Raw genomic sequence first — 20,663 nt, 5'->3', positions numbered from 1 at the left:
ACTTTGATGTGGTAGATGGAACCAGGTATTAATAATTCAAGGATATCCAAACTCCAAATGATGGATGAGAAGTGTCAGGATAATTTGGTCATGGCCCTACTCTTTGTTCTATCCTGACCCCAAAACCATACATCATTTTTTTCATTTTGATAATATTGGATAAAATATTAAAAGCATCAAGATTAAAACCATTTAAATATGATGGCACCACAATTAGAATTACACAAGACCTTGCAGCATTGGTAATATTGGAATTCACAGTAAACTACAGGATTTTAATTTCATACAGTTTTGTTAGAAAATCAAAAGAATGGTTTTGACTTTATTCAGATTTTAGAACACATTTGGAAAATTGGGGCATTATTTTGTCTAAAACTGTAAAACATTGCCAAAAATAGTAATTTAGTGCACTATCTTGATGCTTTCATAATGACAACATGCATATACTTCACCACTTTATTTTATGGATCCTTTAGTCATAAAGTTGGATTTGTTCAGAGTAAGCATTCAACAGGAATCCTTTAATAAAATTTCTTCAGGTTCTGGTTATTCCATGGCTTTTTTTTTCATGATTTTCCTTTTTTTTAATTTTTTTGTTAATTGTTTAGGAAAGGCTTAACGCACAGCTAGCAAAGAAAGATGACGACCTACAGAAATGGCGAGAAGAAAGAGATCAGCTGGTTTTGGCTTTAGAAGTACAGCTCAAAGCACTAGTCTCTAGTAACACGCAGAAAGATAAGGAAATTGAGCAGCTGAAAAGGACAACATCAGAGGATCCGAGAGAGGTTAGTGAAAGGCTGTTTTCTTCACCTTTTGATTTACTTTGAAACACAGGAATCACATTTCTTAATTTATAAAGCTTGTTGCAGTTCAGAGTACTATAAAGAATTTGAAATGTTAGGTTCCTATAGAGAAAGAGCCTTGGAATAGAATCAGACTAGCTTTGATTTCATTGCAATTACTACACTGCCTATTCACAGGGTGCTTGTGATTGTCAAATAAGATGTAAATTCATGTAAAAAACTTTGTAATCTTAAAATGCTATATAAATGTGATCTATTATTGTCTGTAAAAATTCATAGTTGGCTTTTCTTAATTCTGTAAATGTCATTTTTCAGTTTCTGGAATTTCCCTTGTTTCCTGAGATTTTCTGCATATTCTTTGATCCTTCTGAGCTATTTCTTGGGTTGTATTTTCCAGTGGTGTAGATTATTCAGTTATTTTAAAGGGGGTTTTTATACACTTTATTTTTACTATTTGTAAAAATTAAATTTTATTTTTTCAGTTGTTCAACATTTATTTTTTTCTCCCCTTCCTCCCCACTGCATTAATCAGAGTTCTTAATATTTAAAAAAATTGTTCACATTTTATAATGTGGATGTTATATAGTATAAATTGCGCTGCTTTTGTTCACTTCACTTTGCATCGGTTTTCACACATCTTCCCAGGTTTCTCTAAAATTGTCTCCAGTTGTTTTTCTTAACAATCATATATCTTGCTGTTCTACAATGTGTACAGTTTTATTTTCTATTATATTAAGTCCACTGTTATTTCACTTTTTAAAAGGTTTAAGTAAATAGAGGCAACCAGAATAGGAACTGATTTCTAAGAGCTTGGCAGTAGCAGAAGAGAGATAGACTAAATCAGAGGGATGAATGGCTCAAGTAAAAGTTTAAAAATCCTTTTTATTGTTAAGCCTTGTTTTTACCTGACAGGCATGACCCCACACGCACTCCAACCTTAAAAAAATACATTTCCTCAAAATTGCCAAGTAAAGCTGCCTAATAGAGCAGTTATAGTTGCTAGTACAGCATTGTTTTCCTATTCTCCTAACTTAGCTGTTAAGAACATTCCTTCTCAGCCATCCTTGATGATGTCATAAATTAACAATCATCACAAGATTACCATTTAGTTGTTTGGAATGGCAGATGGAGAAAGGAAAAGGCCACCTACCTACCCCTCAGTTCTAATTAGTAGAGTTGGTGACAGGAAAGACTTTTCTCCTACTTATTGAGGTTCCTTCCTATTACAGCACCATTTGACTATGACCTGGGTGTATAGGTATTCAGGGAGGACTAGCACCTCTGGTGCAAGGGCTTGCCCAGCCCTTTTCAGGGCTGCTCATCCCCCTTTAGTATTTATCTGCCACCCAACTCTCACCTGTGGCTCCAAGAAGCTGTAGCATGTGCTACGGCTACACCTGGTAAACTATCTTGGCAGGTTGGGGTTAACCAACAGGCCTCAGACCCATTGGTGAGTTAGAAGGATGTCCTCCCCAAGCATGTGAAGACTTCCCTGGTGGAATGGACGAACAAGAACAATTTGTTCCATTGGCCATGAAGAAGGTGGCTGAAGCACGCACTGTGGAGCACTTAGAGCTTGGTCAGATATAGAAGATGCCAAGGTCATCCACTGCATCCCAGCCCATCAACAGTAGTCTTGACTTTTGTCTTGCCACTGGGCTTTGATGACTCTGGAAGGGAGAGTGAGGCTGATGACTGCAATTCTGCCTCACTTAAATCCAGTTCACTTGCAAGTCAATATCACCTCAGGATGTCATCATTCCTCTTCAAAAACAAAGGACAAACAACAACAGTAGGAATTGCGTGTTAATCATCCAATTTCATAAGTCTTACCAGCTGCTCTAGGGCCTGATTTTTCTGACCCAGGGAGATAGCAGACTTCCTTGCTATCTGTTACTAAGTCACTAGCTTCCACTTGCTCCAATCTCATTTTTAAGGTAGTATTTTCTTCAGTGGTCTTTTGGACCTCCTTTTCCATTTGGCTAATTCTGCCTTTCAAGGCATTCTTCTCCTCATTGGCTTTTTGGAGCTCTTTTACCATTTGAGTTAGTCTATTTTTTTAAGGTGTTGTTTTCTTCAGTGTATTTTTCAGCATTTTTTTGGGTCTCCTTTAGCAAGTCATTGACTTGTTTTTTATGGTTTTCTTGCATCCTTATCCTTTCTCTTCCCAATTTTTCCTCTACTTCTCTAACTTGCTTTTCCAAATCCTTTTTGAGCTCTTCCATGGCCTGAGACCAGTTCATGTTTTTCTTCGAGGCTTTTGATGTAGGCTCTTTGACTTTGTTGACTTCTTCTGGCTGTATGTTTTGGTCTTCTTTGTCACCAAAGTAAGATTCCAAAATCTGAGACTAAATCTGGGTGCGTTTTCGCTGCCTGGCCATATTCCCAACCAACTAACTTGACCCTTGAGTTTTTCAGTGGGGTATGACTGCTTGTAGACTAAAGAGTTCTATGTTCCACACTTGGGAGCATGTGCCAGCTCTGCCACACCAGCACTCCTCCTCCCCAAGAACCCCCAACCCGGACTGGACTTAGATCTTCATCAGGCTCTTTACTCCTGCTCTGATCCACCACTTAATTCCTCCCACCAGGTGGGCCTGGGGCCGGAAGCAACTGCAGCTGTAGTTCTGTAGCTGCCTCACCTCCGCTGCCCCCAGGGCGGTAGCTGAACCTCGAACTCCTTCCGGGAACTCCTTCCACTCCCGCAGCTTTTCCCACTAACCTTCTGTGTTGTCTTTGCTGTTTCTGGGTTGAGAAGTCTGCTAACTGCTGAAGCTCACTGATTCAGGGCGCTAGGGCATGCTCCGCCCAGCTCCTGGTCTGGTTGGTCCGCGCCGCCCATGCTGGGCTCTGCTCCACTCTGCTCAGCTCCGTTCTGCTCCGCTCCCTGCTCTGTGCGGGATAGACCTCACCCAGAGACCATCCAGGCTGTCCTGGGCTGGAGCCCTGCTTGCCTCTGCTCTTTTGTGGGTTCTGCAGTTCTAGAATTGGTTCAGAGCCATTTTTTGTAGGTTTTTGGAGGGACTTGGTGGGGAGCTCACGCTAGTCACTGCTTTTCAGGCACCATCTTGGCTCCACCCCCTAGGTCTCTTCTTTTGATCCTTACTAGATAATGCTCACCTGATGGCTCTTATCATTTGGCTTTTTATCATTCCCCAGAGGATCAATATCTACTGCTTCCTCGGTTCCTCTCAATCTTTCATTTTCAGAAAAAGTTTCATATTTGTTTGTCATCTCCAAGTGTTGAGTGGTCTTCCTTCCCTTTCTCTTTTGTTGGACGTTTTTCAACCTCCAACTTCCTGATGAAGGTCAGAGTCCACCTCTGCCTCTTCAGATTCTTTTGGTTCTTGGTTTTAACACTTGATCCCTTCTAGCTTTTAAAGGAACACTTCATTGCCCCTTATAATCTGCAGTGTGGAGAGATATTCTTCCATTCCTGTTACTTTTCTTCTACTCAGTTGAATAAGTTTAGATATAATTTGCTGTGTAATATAATTTGATGTTGATTTTGATCTGTGTTCTAAGTTAATAGAGAGATTAATGAATCCTTTTCAGACATCTAAGATGTAATCAGTTCCATTTTTGACAAGTACTAAACAGCATCACAGAAAATGAAATTGATTACACATAAATGCAGGGGTTCTTAGCCTTTATGTGTGTCACCTCCCCTTTGGCAAACTGGTGAAGCCTATGGTTCTTTTTTGGAAATAATGTTTGTTGCCTGCACACGTAATTTGAAAGAAAAACAAAATTTCAGTCAGAAGTTAGTGAAAAGAAAAACGCAACATTTTTCTCATCTAAGTTTACAGATGCTCCTCTCTGTCCCCTCCCAAATCTAGCCAAAGATCATTGACCCTCTGTTAAGAACTCCTGCCATATAATATAAAGGAAATGAATAGTAATCGATTTACATACATTATCTGAGTGTATTTGGGCTATTGACCTATTAGAGATAATAAGAAGTAAGGATAAAGATGAAGAAATGTAGTATACAACTAAAACAACTTCACTCTGATGCAATACTTAATGAAATTACTTTGTATCTGGATAGGTTATTTGAGTTCTCTAGGGAAACACTATTCTGTTTTTATTGTGAAATACCTTTTGGCACCATGAAGTTATTTTTAAAATATAAAAATGAAGGAAATAGCTATATATGGCTTTCTTCAATTTTAAAACATTCTGATGTGTAAAGATATCTCAACACAATTTAGCTTTGAATTAATTTATCTGTATAATCATGTTTTAAATATAGGATTATAAGCATACAATAAAAGAAATGAAGACACTGTTAGCTGAGAAAGAAGACAGCATTAAAAAGTTTAAAGAATTGAATTATGAGAATTCTAATGCTTTGCAAGGAACAGCTTTGACTACATCTGATGTAGAGATAAACACAGGGAAACAGTCGTCTCCTAACACACAGGTAAGCTGGAGTTGGAGTTTTAAAAAAAAAGTTTTTTAAAAAGGTGTTTATTGAAATACAATTGAATGATAACCACCGAAAACCAATGTTTGGATATAATTTGATATAAATTTTGATGGCTGGAATTTTAAATGTTACTGTATTTTTTCCAATACAGCTTGAGTGTGACTATAAAGTAATGAAATTGTTTCGTGAATATCAGTTATTTGCTATAGCCTTATTCTTTTCTTCCTAACTGTCAAGTAGCTGAATTCTAATTTTTATGCAATAGGTATGCAACAATTCGGGAATGGAGTTAAAAAATCTATGTTTTTTTCCTAATCCTTTGTGACATTGGCACTTAACATATTATTCAGAATAACAGCAATAATGAAAATTTTGATTATGTAATCTTATCATGAAGATAGCTAGGTGGCACTGTGGGTAGAGTGCTGAGTTCAGATCTGGCCTTAGACATGTACTAGCTGTGTGACCCTGGGCAAGTCACTTAACCCTGTTGCCTCAGTTTCCTCATTTGTAAAATGATCTGGAGAAGGAAATTCCAAACCACTCCAGTATCTTTGCCAAGAAAACCCCAAATGTGGGGTCATGAAGAGTCAGACATGACTGAAAATAATAGACAACTGCAGTAGTCATGTTTTTACAGATACAATATTATCCTCACACATTTATAGTTTTATAAGAGCTATTAACTATGTTTTGAGTGGAGAAAGTAATCCTGAGACCTCTTTTTTTGAGGAGATAAAGAAATAATTCAGGGAACAATCTTTCCTAACTGCAGTGGATGGGGAGCTAAGAGGGGAAGGGGCTTGCCCCCATTTTAGTACTAAACTCACAGAAAGCCTGGTTTCAGTTGTGACTTAAATTCAACAAACATTCATTAAGCACCTACTATGTGCTAGGCACTGTGCTAAAAACTGGGGATACAAATAAGAAAAAGACAGCCCCTGCCTTCAAAGGGCTTACAATTTAATAGGGGAGGACAACCTACAAAAGGAGCTAAAAAATGGTGGGCCTGCTCCATGGTGTTCTATGGATTTGAGAGCTGCTTATGGAAAATGGAGTTACCTGAAAGGTTGTGAGGTCTCTATAAAAGGCTTTTGCAAGAATTTATTGCTCTTCCCTCAAGCCCTCCAATCAGAAGGGTAAGCAGCTAGGATGAGGTGAGAACATACAGATTATCAAAATCTGAGTCAGTCTGAATGATAGTGAGATTTTAGAGTTTTCTGCTACCCTTGAGAGAAAGATCTTTTTATGTTTCTGTGAGTATAGCAAGACGTTTTCCTAACATTCTCATTCACCATAACCTGGGGAGTTAATAGCTTTATCTTCACAATACATGTTTGGCTCAAAAAACATTTCACCCTCTAACTTTTGAAATTAAAGTAAGTGTGTGTGTGTGTGTGTGTGTGTGTGTGTGTGTGTGTTAGATATACACTGAAAAGTAATTATACGAAGTGACTTCCAAGAGTTATAGTTTTTTCATTATGTGGGTGCTCTGTTCATCGGTATAGATATTAAGGATGTCAGTTGAGGGACAGAAGGTTTATATGGAAGAACAGAATGAAACTCAGGGTACATGGAAACAGATACTGCAGGAAAGATCACAGGAGAAAAATGAATTAGGAGATGATTGCTATCATCCAGACATGAGTTAATAAGGCCCTAGACTCATGCAGCATGAAGTGAAACAGAATGGGAAAAAAAGAATGTGAAACACCATAAAAGTGGAATTTCTTATTTGTATCCCCAGTTTTTAGCACATCTCCAAATTCAAGATGACACTCAAGTTTGAGCCTTGAGGACTGGGAGAATGGTAGCCATAAGACTAAGCAAATCATTTAAGGGTTGGAGGAAGGTCAATGCTTCATCTGCATACTTTAATCCAGTTTACAATTTCTACCAACCAGCTTGGGGTTTATATTCCTGATAAAGGACTATTTAAAATATTTTTCAAAGTTTCATAACTCATGTTAATCTTCTGCTCTAAGGAAAAGGACAAGCAAAATCCGGATAGCAGCAAGTCTGGAAATATTCTTCCTCCCAATAGTTGTAAGTCTGGAAATGTTCTTTCTCCCAATTCTGACACAGTCAAGAGGGAGATGTCATCAGTGCCCCGCTTAAGTGATGAGCTCTCTGTGGCTGAAAAAGAGGTGGGTCCATTGTTCTACAACTAATGAATTTGATGGCATTATCATCAATGGCACACACTTGAAAAATTATTCTTTAAAACTTAATTTGATCAATACCTAGTTTATTTTCTATTGAGAGAATATTTAACCATTCGATAAGATATTAAACTATTCTCATAGATATGTGCAAAACTTACCATTAACTTGCCCCCAAAAGCATGAACATTTATCAATATAAGCAAACCTGATGTATAGAGATGTGGATTTGTAAAACATTATAGTTTTCAGGTGATTATTTGCAGTATCCTTAATATTACCAATCAACTTTCTACAGAGTTCCCTTAAATAAGGGACTTCAGTAACCACTGGAAATCTGAGCTATTTACATAAAAGATTAACAGAATTAACCCTGACACAATTATTGTATGAATTAAAGTACGTCTGTTACTTTTTTAGGGAACTGAAGTAAATTAAATACAATATGCAGACTCTTTTCTGTTCTTCCCCCCTTTCTCTTTTCTACCTTTTGGATAAGGTTGAATGTCAAACACTGAGAGCTGAAATTGGAGAGTAACGTGTTATTAGCTTACCTCTAGGGCAGCCGTGATTTTAGAAATTCCCAGTGGAGATTCATCCCAGCTTTCTGTCTTTGTCATTCTTAGGGAAAAGATAAGTCATGTTTAATTCTTTTTTTAAGTTGTTTTTAAAAATTCTGAACTTAACAAACACCAAAAAATCGTTACTATATACCACACAGATCACAAAAAGAGGATTGTATATAAAACTGAAACTTCATTCCATAGCACTTTTAAAAAGAAGTATATAATGACTCACCACCTTCAAAACTGTCCCACTTTTCTGTACTTCCCTCTTAACCACCCTGTGTACTCTGCACTTTTAAAAATGCTTCAAACAACTTCCTCTTTTTTCTTCTCTCTCTTTCACTTTCTCATTACCCCTCTCCTTCAGTCCTTCCCCCAACCAGAAAGAGGATTTAAAAAACTACAACCAAACTTGTAACAAATAAGCATACTCAAACAAAACAAACCATACGCTGGCCACATCCAAGAATGTGCATCTCCTTCCACACCTGGAGTCAATCATCGTCTCCATCAGGATGTGGGTAATGTTCTTATAGTTCCTATGGAAACTGGTCCTTTAAAGTTATTTTTCTTCACATTGTTGTTGACGTTGTATTAACTTAACCCTTCACCCATTCTTGCTTCCCAGAATTCATTGAAATAATTTGTTTCATCATTTCTTATGATGTAGTAATATTCCTTTACATTCACAAACCACAATTCAGCTATTTCTCAATTGATAGAAATCTTTTTTGCTACCAGCTCTTTGCTTTTTTTTTTTCTTCTCCTTTTAATGTACCTCCTTCAGGCTCAGGAAGGGGTTTTCTGTTCGTTTGTGACTATTCCTTCCCCCTTAATACCCTTCCTCTTAACCATTCTTCCCCCCATCCACTCCTTTTTTTCCTCTTCATTTGATATATTTCTACTGTGACGCATGAAAGATAAAATAACTGAGGAAACAAAGGGTCTAGCTTCTAAGCATTGATTTATTAATAAGCCTTTAGTATGCCAACTGCATAACTGATCGGAACCATGCCTCCTCAACTTTGGCAGTACGGGGGGAGACAGATTTTTATATGTTAAAAACGATTAACCAAATATGCTGCTGACTCTGGTGCCTTGGCTCTTGAATTCTTTCTTTGTGGTTGCCTGTGGTGTTTTTTTCTGGACTTGGGAGCTCTGGATTTTTTTGTCTTTGTCTTTGCTGGCACTTTCTTTTTGGCATTTCTTTCACCAAGTGGTTTGCTCTTTGATTCTAATACATATGGGAAGTTCTCTTATGATTTCTTGAAACATAGTGTACAGGCTTTTTTTTTTTAATCCCAGTTTCAGTGATTCTTAAATTATCTCTCCTTGACCTGCTTTCCACTTCACTTGTTTTTGTAGCAGGCTATTTTCTGTCTTTTGCTTCATTTCTTCTTAGTATTCACATAGTCTTTGTGGGAATTCACTTTTTTCCTTTGAGTTTCTGCTTGCTGTTGTTGCAGTTACTTTCTCCTTCCTATAATTCCTTCCTATAATTATAATAGTTTGCTTCTTCATCTCACCAACCTTAGTTCTTGCACTGGGACTTTGTGCCAAGGCTCTGCTTCTCTACTTGTACTTTGGGGTAGAGAGTACTTGGTCTCAACCTGAATCACCTGAGTTCCTAAGCTGACCTCCACTTACTGGAGTTAGGGCCCTCTGGATCTTTGAGTTTAGGGTGCTGGATCTTCAGGGATGTTTTCTGTGTTTCAGAACTAGGTGCTAAAGATCTAGGCCTGTGAGTCCTGTTCAAGGACCTGCTATGACTACAGGCATACTGTACTAGTTGCTACCTCTTCTGGTTCCTTTACTGTGGATTCCCCACAATCCTGGAGATTTCTTGGAGCAGGCTTCTGCTGTTTATACCATCAGAGGGAGAGTGTCTCTGCCCTGTTTGTAGTAGGCTACTAGTCTGCCATCTTGTTTACCTGAGCCTGGGTGCTGCATTTTCCAGCAACCCAGCTTCCTATTGCTTTGGAAGATTGACTTTTGTGCAGTTGTTTGGTGGTGGAAGTTACTTACTGTAATTTCATGGTCATTACTGGTGTGACTTTAAAGGTAGTTTTCTGGTTGAGCTATTTGCATTTAATTCTGCCTGGAATGATCCTGTTTGCCACCTAATTTTTTATAGTTTTATTTGAACTTTTTGTACCACGTCTTGATATATCCCACTTCTCCATCTAAATAGAATGTCTCCTTTTAACAGAGAAAAACAAGTAAAACAAACCCCCTCAATAACCAAATCTTCCAGAACATGCAGCCTTCTGTTCCTGTAGATCTCCAGCTATGTAAAGAGTGGAAGGACTTGTTATCTGTCCTCTACCAACCCTCTGTTTTCTCTTACCACAAAGAAGAGACTCACCGCAGGCATAAAGGATCAATAGCCTGGGGAATGTTTAAAGCCTGGAGCTTTCTGCAGGGCTGCTTTGACCATTCTGCTTATTAGAATTTTATGTTGTAACTGTACATGGTTGGCCATATTTAGTACTTTCAGAAATGGTTGGCTATAGACCCGCAGTGCTAAGAACTGCAAGCAAGCAGAAATATTAGATGATGTGATGAGGGCAAAGGAAGGACCATTCCCTTTACTTCTTTCCACATTCCTCTTCTACTCTCACTACTAATTTTGACTTGTGGGCTCCAAGTGTTCCCAACAGATCAATCAAGAGAATTGTTTGGATGTGACCTCTTGGTATCCTTCTCCTTTCACTATAGATGAGTTAGGACTACTTTTGGGGTTCATAGGAAATAGCTATAAAGATAAACTGATTAGATTCCTTTATCCATATTACTTTCCATATTTAATTGCAGTTGCTTTCTGAATCAAGAATTTTATGATATACTAAAGACTACATCTATGGAAGAAAGAAAAAGGCCCTATGTACAGAACTTACCTATTCTAATGAGGTTTATTGGAAGATAGTATTTGCAGTCAATAGAGGTCTTGGGAGAGTTAGAAAGCGGAAGGAACATTCACCATGTCTGTGCCTTAAGCTGTATCCATTAGTGATTAGGGAAAGGACTAAGGCTGAAAACTCATCAAATGTCTAATTAAGGGGAGGATGCAGCACCACAGATTGAGTGGCAGCCCCAAAAATTGTTTTCTGCCAGCTGCCTGGGTGGTGAGAGGCCTGTGGCCTCAGATCACTTAGTTGGGAGAGGGAGGAGTGGCAACTACCAAAAGTCTTGGGAGGGCTGTAGCATCTAGCATGACTCCCAAGATTTCCCTTATTAAACAAAAAAGGTCCCATCTCTGAGACACATCGGTAGTGTTTCAGTTGTCCTGTTCCTAGGGATTTGAGGGCAGTGATTGGCTAGGTGGGATGAACAGGATAGGATAGAAAGGCTCTACTTAAGAGGCAGAATTCTGCTATCTGTAGGAACTAGGGGGCTACCAAACACTACTTCATTTGGGCTGAAATAAACATTAACATGATTTTGGAAATGGATAGATGTTCCCAGAGGAAAAAGGCAAAATTGAGAAGGGCAGCAGTTTACATAGGTAAAACCATAAGTAGGAACTGAACAGTTATTGTCTCCAAATAATTTTACCACTGCAGAGTCCTTGAGGCATGTTTTTTTGAGTAATGGATAATAAAGACTTTGCTTTAAGCAGTTAGAAGGTTTCCTTAGAATTCTACCCTTTGGGAATGCTGACCCAGATCAAGATGGAAGGAAAAACTCAGACAGGATGCTAATATTAGAGAGAAAAGGCCCCAATTTATCAATATTGCTATGTTTAGATATTTGGCGAGTGATATCAATGTGTTTATGTTTTCTGGCAAGTGATATCAATTTGTTTGTATTCAGAGCATGAGGATGGCACTTGCAATAACAAAAATCTTAAATGGAAAACATGTATTTATATTCGTTATTAGAAGAGCTATACAAACCAGATAAGCAAAGTATTGGTTGAGTCATAATTTTGTCAACACTAATACATAACCTTATAATAAAATTAATTAAGTTTTTAAAGACTAAGTTTAATGTTTAGAAACATATTTACCAAAAATGGTAAATGATTATAAACAAAAGCATTCTGGCTTTTAGAATGACACCAAAAGGTAGGAGTCAGGGTAATGGATTTGTATGTTAATATTTTAGACTCCTCTACCTATGGACTACCCAAAGTACAGTTCATTGAGTAAGCATTTAGTCAGTGCTTACCACGTACAAGGCACTGTGCTAAGCACCAGAGAACAAAAGTCAAATAGAAAAGTAGTCTGTGTATTTTGGAGCTTGGGATCCACACTAGGCCTATCTAGCCCTTCTAGTTTCTAGTATAATAGAAAACAGTTATGTATAGAAGGTTTTCTCTTAATGACTAAACAAAAGTTTCTTTTTTTAAAACACTAGGTAGACGAGGTCACTCAATCAACCAGCATTTATTTAAATGCCTACTATGTGTCAGGCTCTGGGCTAGTGTGCTGGAGATCACAAACCAGTCCCTACTCTCAAGGACTTTACATTCTGTTGAGACACAGCATATGTTTATATAGCATGTCAATATATACAAAAAAAAAATGAATTTGTTAAGGAAATCTAAACCAATCTCAGTACCATCATCTGTATAAACAAATGGGATTTGAAATGTACATAGTCATATTTAGGTGAGAGAAACTTCTTAATTTGGGTTCTCTTCTTCCCTTTGGTGACAGAATAATTAGGCAACACTATAAGAATTAGTCTTGCTTGAATCAGCATATCTACTGTAGGGTTTTTGTTTTCTTTTTTATTCTTTTCAGTGGTGGGTGGGAGGTAGGTGGGAGTCTTTCTGCTCATGGAAAATAACCCATCTTTTATTCTAGCCATTCCCTTAGCAGTAAGTTGAAGGAATACTAGCTCATGGAGGAAGGAAATAGACACTATCATCAGGTGTTAGTGATGGCATTAGCAAAATTTCTACCTTTCCTATCCCCTACTGTCTTTCTCTACTCTGCCAAACAACCATGATTACTTTGTTCACCTGAGACAGGAGAAAGCCTGTGTAAATCCAAACCCCCATGTTCAGATTCTTGAATCTTTCCTCTTTCTTATCTTCTCATTTCTAGTCAGTTATTATGTTCTCTTTTACTTTTGTATTATTTATCTTGTCTGCCCCTCTGCTTCCACCCTAGTACAAAGCTGCTCCCTTTACCAGCCAAACTCTTTAAGTTCCTAATAGGACTTTGCCTCCAGCAATCTGGACAAAAGAATCCATCTCTACCCAGACCACTCTGGTTGGTTTTCTCCTTCATGAGCTGGGTCTCCCAAAACACTAATAGAGGGGTGCAAGGGCCTAAGCTTAATATTTTAGGGCTGGGATTTACCTAGATTAGATTCTGTTTATTCTCTAAACAGAACTAAGTTGGGGGAGTACTGCCCCAAATCCAGGAGCATGTTCCTGATGAGGTTTGAGGGGGGTTGATTCAGGGACCCAAGCACCTCATCGTTCTCAGAGGATCTGGGCAATCTCATCTATCACCACTGTCTTTCAGAGACTGGCTGACTTATAGGGGCTGTAAAGCTTTAATCCTAGCTTTGTAATTGATTATTAATATAATAGGACAAATAGGAAATTAATAGAGGGAAAGCACTAGAATTAAGAGGGATAGGGGAAGGCTTCCAGTAAAAGGTGGGATTTTAGGTGGGACTTAACAGAAGCCAGGGAAGTCAGTAGGCAGGATTGAGAAAGAAGAGTATTCTAGACATGGGGCACAGCCAGAGAAAATGCCCAGAGCCAAGAGATGGAGCATCTTGTTTGTGGAACTGCCAGGAGGTCAGTGTTACTGTGTTGAAGAATATGTATTGAGGAATAAGGTATAAGAAGATTGGAAAGGTAGAACGGGCCTAGGTTATAAAGGGCTTTGAATGCCAAACGAGCCTTTTTTGTTTTTTTAGGGAGGCAAGAGGGAGCCCCCAGAATTTGAGTAGGGATGTGGTAGGGGTGTGCCATGATTGGACCTATGCTTCAGGCAAATCACTATAATGGCTGAATGGAAGATGGATTGGAGGGGGAAGAGACCTAAAGTAGGCAGACCCACTAACGGCTATTACAGTGTAGTTCAGACGTGAGGTGACGAGGGCCTGCACTAGAGGGGTAGCAGTGTCAGAGGGAGAAGGGGACATATTTTAGAGAGGCTGTAAAGGTGAAATTGACTGGCTTCAATAACACTTTGTTTCTACCTCTCTCATTATTTATTATACTTATTGTGCATTACAATTATTTGTGTATATGCCCTTCTTGTTGCATACAAGTTATACAGAAACCACTAATATTTGTATCTCCTCCAATACTTAAAATAGTTATTTGTTCACGCTTTATTTTTATTATTATTATTTTTTACGACTCTTTATTTTACCCACAGTGATTTATTTATGTTTGTTTAATTGAATTGAAGGCTTCCATGGCAGTATACTTTTAACATTTAAGTTTAGCTTTGTCTATATAATTCATATCTTAACAATCACAAGAAGGAAAAACCACTGTGATCCAATATAATTTAGTTATGAATCCATTACTTTGTAAAATTGCCTTTTTATTTTGTCTTTCCATTTGAACTCTAGGATGTTTCCGTTGTAGTCCTTGACTCTTCTGAAGTATCTACAGAAAATGAACACACAACTCGGTTTCCAAAATCAGAATTAGAGATCCAGTTTACACCTCTGCAGCCTAACAAGATGTCAGTGAAGCATCCTGGTAGTTCCTTACCAGTGACGGTTAAGATATCCAAAACGAGGAAGAGGAAAAGTAGTGAGATGGAAGAGGTAAATCCTTCCCGACAAGTCAGTTTCCAAAAACATTTATTTATCATGTTTTACCTTCTTCAGAATTCTCTAGGACTGGCTGATTTTTAGCTGTATTTAAAGTCTTTGGAATCACATTTTAAATGTGAATTTCAGAAAATCCTTGATTTAAAAGTTTCATTTATGGTGGACCTGGTATTTTGAGAGGCTACTGACAGCCACCCTAAACCTAGGTATCAGAATTGTACAAATAACTAACCTAACACAAGCAAAAGGTATATAAAGAATATAATTGTCAGACACAAAGTGAGATTACACGTTGAAAGCCCTGGTGCTTATGCTGGTTCTGATTAGCATATGTCCTCCCCTTTGTCTTCCTGCTCCTCACAGAGAATCCTGCCTAGACCCAGGGGGCCCTCAAGGATGTTTCTCACCTTCCCCGTACTATATTGGAGTTTTTATGTCTCCATGTTATTTCTAGTCACCACATCAGGAGTGCAAAGCTTTCCCTTATATTTCCAAGAAAGATGCATAAACCTTTGTCCTGTAGCTGCTTACATGGCAGGGTCTAATGGTCACCTATGTTCTGGCTTGAAATGTCATCCGTTCCACAATTTAGAGATTTCCTTTGAAATGCTTCTTCCCTGATAATGCATAATGGTCCAGCCATAGCCTTCCACGTCTGATTTCCCTTTTACCTTAGGACTCTATGTGGACCAATTTAGAATGATAGACTTTAATGATCCTTGCCATGGATGTGAGTAAAAAGTGGCCCAATATTTGATAAGGAAGAATAAATAAGTTATGGTATACCCAAATGAGGTTCTATGATCTCCATGCCTGCCTGCCCTCTTTGGTTCTTGTCTGAGGGTTCATAATTGAGGGCCTTCTTTGCTTTCCCTTTCCTATGCAAGGATACCCCTGGTGTCCTTGGACTGTGCACCTGTTATCCTTTCTGCTTCGCATGGGACCAGCTCATCCTTTTTGACCACACCTATCCATGGTGACTTCTTTTACTCCATTTCTTCTTTCAGGTCCTTTCTTTCTTATCTCTTCCAGTCTATGCCCACTCACTGTGCACCTTTGTGTGATAGAGTGTACTGATAGTACAGTGATAGTAATTTTTAATTTTTTGAAGCCTCTACTATTGTATATCTTTCAACCTTACAAAAATACCAACAGAATATTGGCATTAAAAAGATGGGCTGGGTTCCTAAGAGAAGTTTGGGGCCAATATAGGAACTTTGTAGTTTTGTGAAGGCAATCTAGGCCATTATCCTCGTCCTGTTTAATTCTGGGCCCAACGTGGTCTACGTGTACTCTTTATCCCACATATAGTCATTCCTCACGTACTTAATTTTTTCTTTGTGGGTGGTTGGACCAAACTCTTTGGAATGGTTATGGTTCCCTTCTGAGAAGCTCTTCAACTTTCTAGGGCTTGATGTACCTAGCCCAATGTCATTTGCAAGTAAGAATATCTGGAGGACCTCACCATCCTCAGTGGAAGCCCTCTTCAACTTGGGCTCTATGCTGGATCTCCCCCACAGAAGTTACCACTTTTGTGGGGGGAGAGAAGGGGACTAAAATAGGTTGGGAGAAAGAGACTTAAATATATTTTTATTGATATCTTTATCATCTAAATATGTCCTTGTGTCTCTTCTTCTTCTTTCCCCTCCAAGAGTCATCCCTTATGACAAATAATTTTTTTAAGAGGAAGAAAAGAAAAAAATTAGCAAAACAGGTCACCTACTAAAAAAATGTAACATTATATTCAGCGTTACATACCAGTGGACCTTGACCTCTGCAAAGGAACTGGGAGAAGTGTCAAACTTACTCTTAACAATTTCACAATATTTGGTCTTGATTGTCTTGTGATTGTTTTTTCTATTTATATTGTGGTCATATATATTGTTTTCCTGGCTTTGCTTACTTTTATCAGTTCATATAAGTCTTCTCATGACTCTATATTCATCATGTTTTTCATTTCCTACAGCACAGTGATATCCCATTACATTCATAGGACATGATTTGTTTAGCCATTCCCCGTGGGATTTACTTTGTAGTTCTTTGTTACCATGAAAAGTGCTGCCATAAATATTTTACTGTCTTTGAGAACTGTTTGTCCATCATCTCCTTGGGGTGTGTGCCTAGCAAGAGAATCTGTAGTTTGTGGCTGTTTTAGACAATTGAGGATGTACAACGTTTAAGTGCTGAATTATTGGGTTTGAGGGTGGGGTGAGATAGCTATTATATTCACTGAAAAAGGAAAGTTACCTTTTCTTCTAATTGTTTCCTATTTAGCAGGCTTTGATTTTGTATTTTATGTTTTCTTTATGACATTGAAGTTAATATCTTAAGTGACAACAAAGGCTTTTTAAAATTTAAAGAAATCACTGGAGAAAAAATTCATTATCAATAGATTAATATTGTAATTTTTTTCCCCCAGAACTTTGTAAAGTATGAAAATAAGAAAAATGTTACCACACCCAGAACTAAATTGCCAAGTTCAGATGGTTGCAGTTCTGTCAAAAAGGAACAAAAGGTTTGTTGTTTTTTTTTTCATTCCCTCCAATTGTGGCCATTAGTTTGAATTTTATTTGCAAAAATTTTAAATGATAATGAAGTGTCATTATCAGTTATTATTTTAAACCCCAATCATATTAATTTATTAAGAGGTACAACGCTAACCTTTAACCTCTGCTGCCCCCAAGGTATTCCACGTAAACTTGATCAAATATAACAGAGGTTAGGATACCTTTTCATATGCAACTTGATACTTAACATGTCAACTCTTGCCACCCTTGTGTTCCTCCCTGCCTTCACCAGCTCCGGCTTAAATCCCTGTACAGCCTGTCTACTACTCTTGTTTGGTGGCATCTGATTAGTCAAAGTCTTCTACTAAGTAGTAAATGAAGCCTTACCTTCTTCCAGTTTGGCCTGTGCCCCATCTGCATTTTAATTTCCTTTCCTTGGCCTTGCTTCCAAGGACAGCATGATTACCCATGACTGGGATAAACTGTACTTTATCTAAATTGGGAAAAGATCAAAATTAATGTTACCCCGAGTTTCTACTCTATTGATTTCTGCTATATTGATTCTACACTGTAATTGATTTTATGCTGTATTGATTTTTATAGTTGAGTCTGTATCTGCCTAAGAAAGCCACCTTTCTACGTCCTCGAGCTGAGCTCAAGAATTTAGTTTTCTGTCTGAGTTAGTTTAAGGGTATAATTAGTGGGAAAAACCATTACATACTATACCTTCAGCCCCTGGGAAAATTCTAGGACATCTCTTTGTTATTTTTAAAAGCCTGTAAGTTGATTTTGTATGTTTCCACGAGATACAATGCCTGTCCTTGCCTGTCATTGTACAATTAAGGAGGGTCTTGTCTCCCTAACAAACCCTCCTAGGAGCTAGGAAGTCTGCTATCCCTGGGCCACTAACAATGTCCTCAGGATGCACATAGTCCCATCATCAATCAAGCATTCCTTAATGACAGCCCCAAGTGGGTGCTAATCTGCTTTCCTTGTTGTAACCAGTGATGTTGTTCCTGCATCAGTGATGGCTATCTACCCTGTAACCAAACTCATTATCTTTCCTACTTGCCCAACTCTGTTCTTTGTTCTCTTGTACTTCCCAAAGCTATATGATGCCTAGTAAACCTTACCTCGGGGTCTTTGGTTATTGAGAGGCCCTAGACTCAATTTATTGGTTACTGCTCGCTTAACAAATAAATTACTCATCCTTGGAACATTATCTCTCAATTTACCTTTTTAAATGTAACAATTGGTAGACTATAGAGGCTCAACAGTTTGTTAAAATATATCAAATTACTTATAGTAGACCTTACAGGAAATATCAAAGTTCTGAATGTTTTGTATTTATTGTTTTTTAATTATACAAGTTGTTTCTTTGAGCTGGAATGAGTAAAAAAAAGTTTTGCTACACTATAGTAGAAAAGAAATGAAGCAAAGTTAAAGTCATTTAATTCCCAGTACTTTTCTACCTTTTTATAAATTATTGAAAAATAAAAATGTTTGTATGCCCACTAGGTTTCCACTACTCTGTCATCTAGAAAAGCATATTATTCTTTACAGAATCAGGGGCGTACTCTCAGAAGAAAATCATCCACTAAGAAAAAAGATGGAACATTACAAAAGTTTGGGGATTTCTTGCAACATTCGCCAACAATTCTTCACTCAAAAGGTTTGTAGAAATTTAGTTAAATGTATAAGTTCTAGTAAAATTTCCCTCCCTTTACCCCTGAAGAAAATCTCATGTATTGTTTCTTTTTTTTTATCCTTTTGGTATGATCCTACTTAAATCTCTTCCTCTTAAATTTTTTTTTCTTAAAAAAAATCTCTAACAGTCTCTAATGTCACACATGCCTATGGATTAAATGAAAATGGTTGAATGGAAAACCTATCAGAGGAAAAGTTAGCAGAACCAACCTTCTGGAATACACTACACCCTGGCCACCTTCTCCAGTACTGGCTCTTCTTCTCTCATGACCCCTGAGTATGCTAGGCCAAGAAGAGGACTATGCATACTTCATCCAACAAGGATTCGTTAATCCATGCTCATCTTTGCCACTTCTAGACCCATCCTTTCACTGTCATACTCCTCATTTGACGTTTACTCTGTCTCTCATGCCATACCATATTCTTGTCATGGTCCTTGCTGGCGTCTCGGTCTAAGATCTCACAAGTTGGCCTATAGTTTTCGCTCCACTCCAACCTCTGCCTCATCTTTGGGGACTTTATCATGTATGTTGATATCCCTCAAACACCCAGGCCTCCCCATTGATTCCTGACTACCATAGCCTACATGTTCACTCCATCTCAGCCCCCTATATGGATGGCCATACTCTTAGTCTTGCTGTCATTCATCTCTCTGCTCTCTCCTTGATCTAGAGTTCTGAAATTCCTCTCTGATCACAGTAGCCTATTTTTTAAAATCTTCTGCTGCCTCACTCTTCTTCGTTTTCACAGTGATCTTTATGCTCTCCCTGTTCTGATCTATCATCCTTCCTCTGACTTTGTTCTCCTTAAGAGGCCTGACTTTATAGTTGACCACTTCAGCTATCTACTGTCCTTAGTCCTAGAATCCTTTGTACTTATGCTGTTCATTTCTTGCCAAATTCTAGTGCTGGGATTTGCTGAATCTTTGACCCTTCCGGCCCCTAAATGTGAGTGCCTCTTAAGTTCTGTCCCGGGTCCTCTAATCTCTGTATATTCTGTCCTTTGGCAATCTCAGGTGTTCTCATGGGTTTAGATATTATCCCTTTGATGATGACTCCTAAATCTTTACATTCAATTCAACAAACATTTATGTCACTCCATGCAATAGACTCAGGAGGGAAATATGGTTAGCCTTAGTCTCTTTCCTGAATCTCAGTCCCACGTTGTGGCTGCTGAACATCTTCACGAGAAAGTCTTATTGACAACACAAATTTATCGTCTTCAAAATAATTTTCTTCCCCCACAATCCATCACTCCTCAGATCTTCCCTGTTTCTGTTGGTGACAGCCCTCCTCCTTACGACCACTGACTGTAGTTATCCCCTCATTTCTACTGCTCATGTCTAATTGTTGCCGACTCTTGTTGATGCTATCTCCACATCTATTCCTGTCTCTCCCATCATATGATCACCCCTCAAGTATAGGGCCCTCAACACTTCTCACTTCAACTCATATTATTGGTGTCTTAATTAGAAACCTTTCTAGTTGCATTTGAATATGATCTGTCCTTCACACAGCTGCCAAATTAACATTCCTGAGATAGAGGTCTGATCATGTCATTTTTCTGTTTAAAAATCATTAGTAGCTTCTCATTGCCTTTAGGATAAAATTCAGACTCTTCAGTCTGATATTTATTTTTAGTTCTTTAAACTTAATTTTCTCTCTCATTTCTTTCTTCTCCTGTGTATCCTCCTATCTGAGACAGAGAGAGACAGAGAGAGAGACAGAGAC

General features: G+C 38.2%; 1 protein-coding gene across 1 annotated transcript in view; it reads left to right on the top strand.

The window, feature by feature from the left end:
- The window catches only part of KIF20B (kinesin family member 20B), a 106,281-nt gene that overhangs the window by 79,968 nt on the left and 5,650 nt on the right, over positions 1 to 20,663 (top strand). The window contains exons 27-32 of the mRNA XM_036737286.1: positions 609 to 785; positions 5,059 to 5,229; positions 7,221 to 7,382; positions 14,513 to 14,713; positions 17,139 to 17,234; positions 18,790 to 18,898. Of these exons, the coding sequence (XP_036593181.1) occupies positions 609 to 785; positions 5,059 to 5,229; positions 7,221 to 7,382; positions 14,513 to 14,713; positions 17,139 to 17,234; positions 18,790 to 18,898 (916 nt within the window). The remainder of the gene's footprint in view (positions 1 to 608; positions 786 to 5,058; positions 5,230 to 7,220; positions 7,383 to 14,512; positions 14,714 to 17,138; positions 17,235 to 18,789; positions 18,899 to 20,663) is intronic.

The sequence above is a fragment of the Trichosurus vulpecula genome, chromosome 8 (assembly GCF_011100635.1).
Source record: "Trichosurus vulpecula isolate mTriVul1 chromosome 8, mTriVul1.pri, whole genome shotgun sequence".
NCBI lineage: Eukaryota > Metazoa > Chordata > Mammalia > Diprotodontia > Phalangeridae > Trichosurus > Trichosurus vulpecula.
The sequence above is the reverse complement of the archived record's forward strand: the minus strand, read 5'-3'. Positions and strand labels throughout refer to the sequence as shown.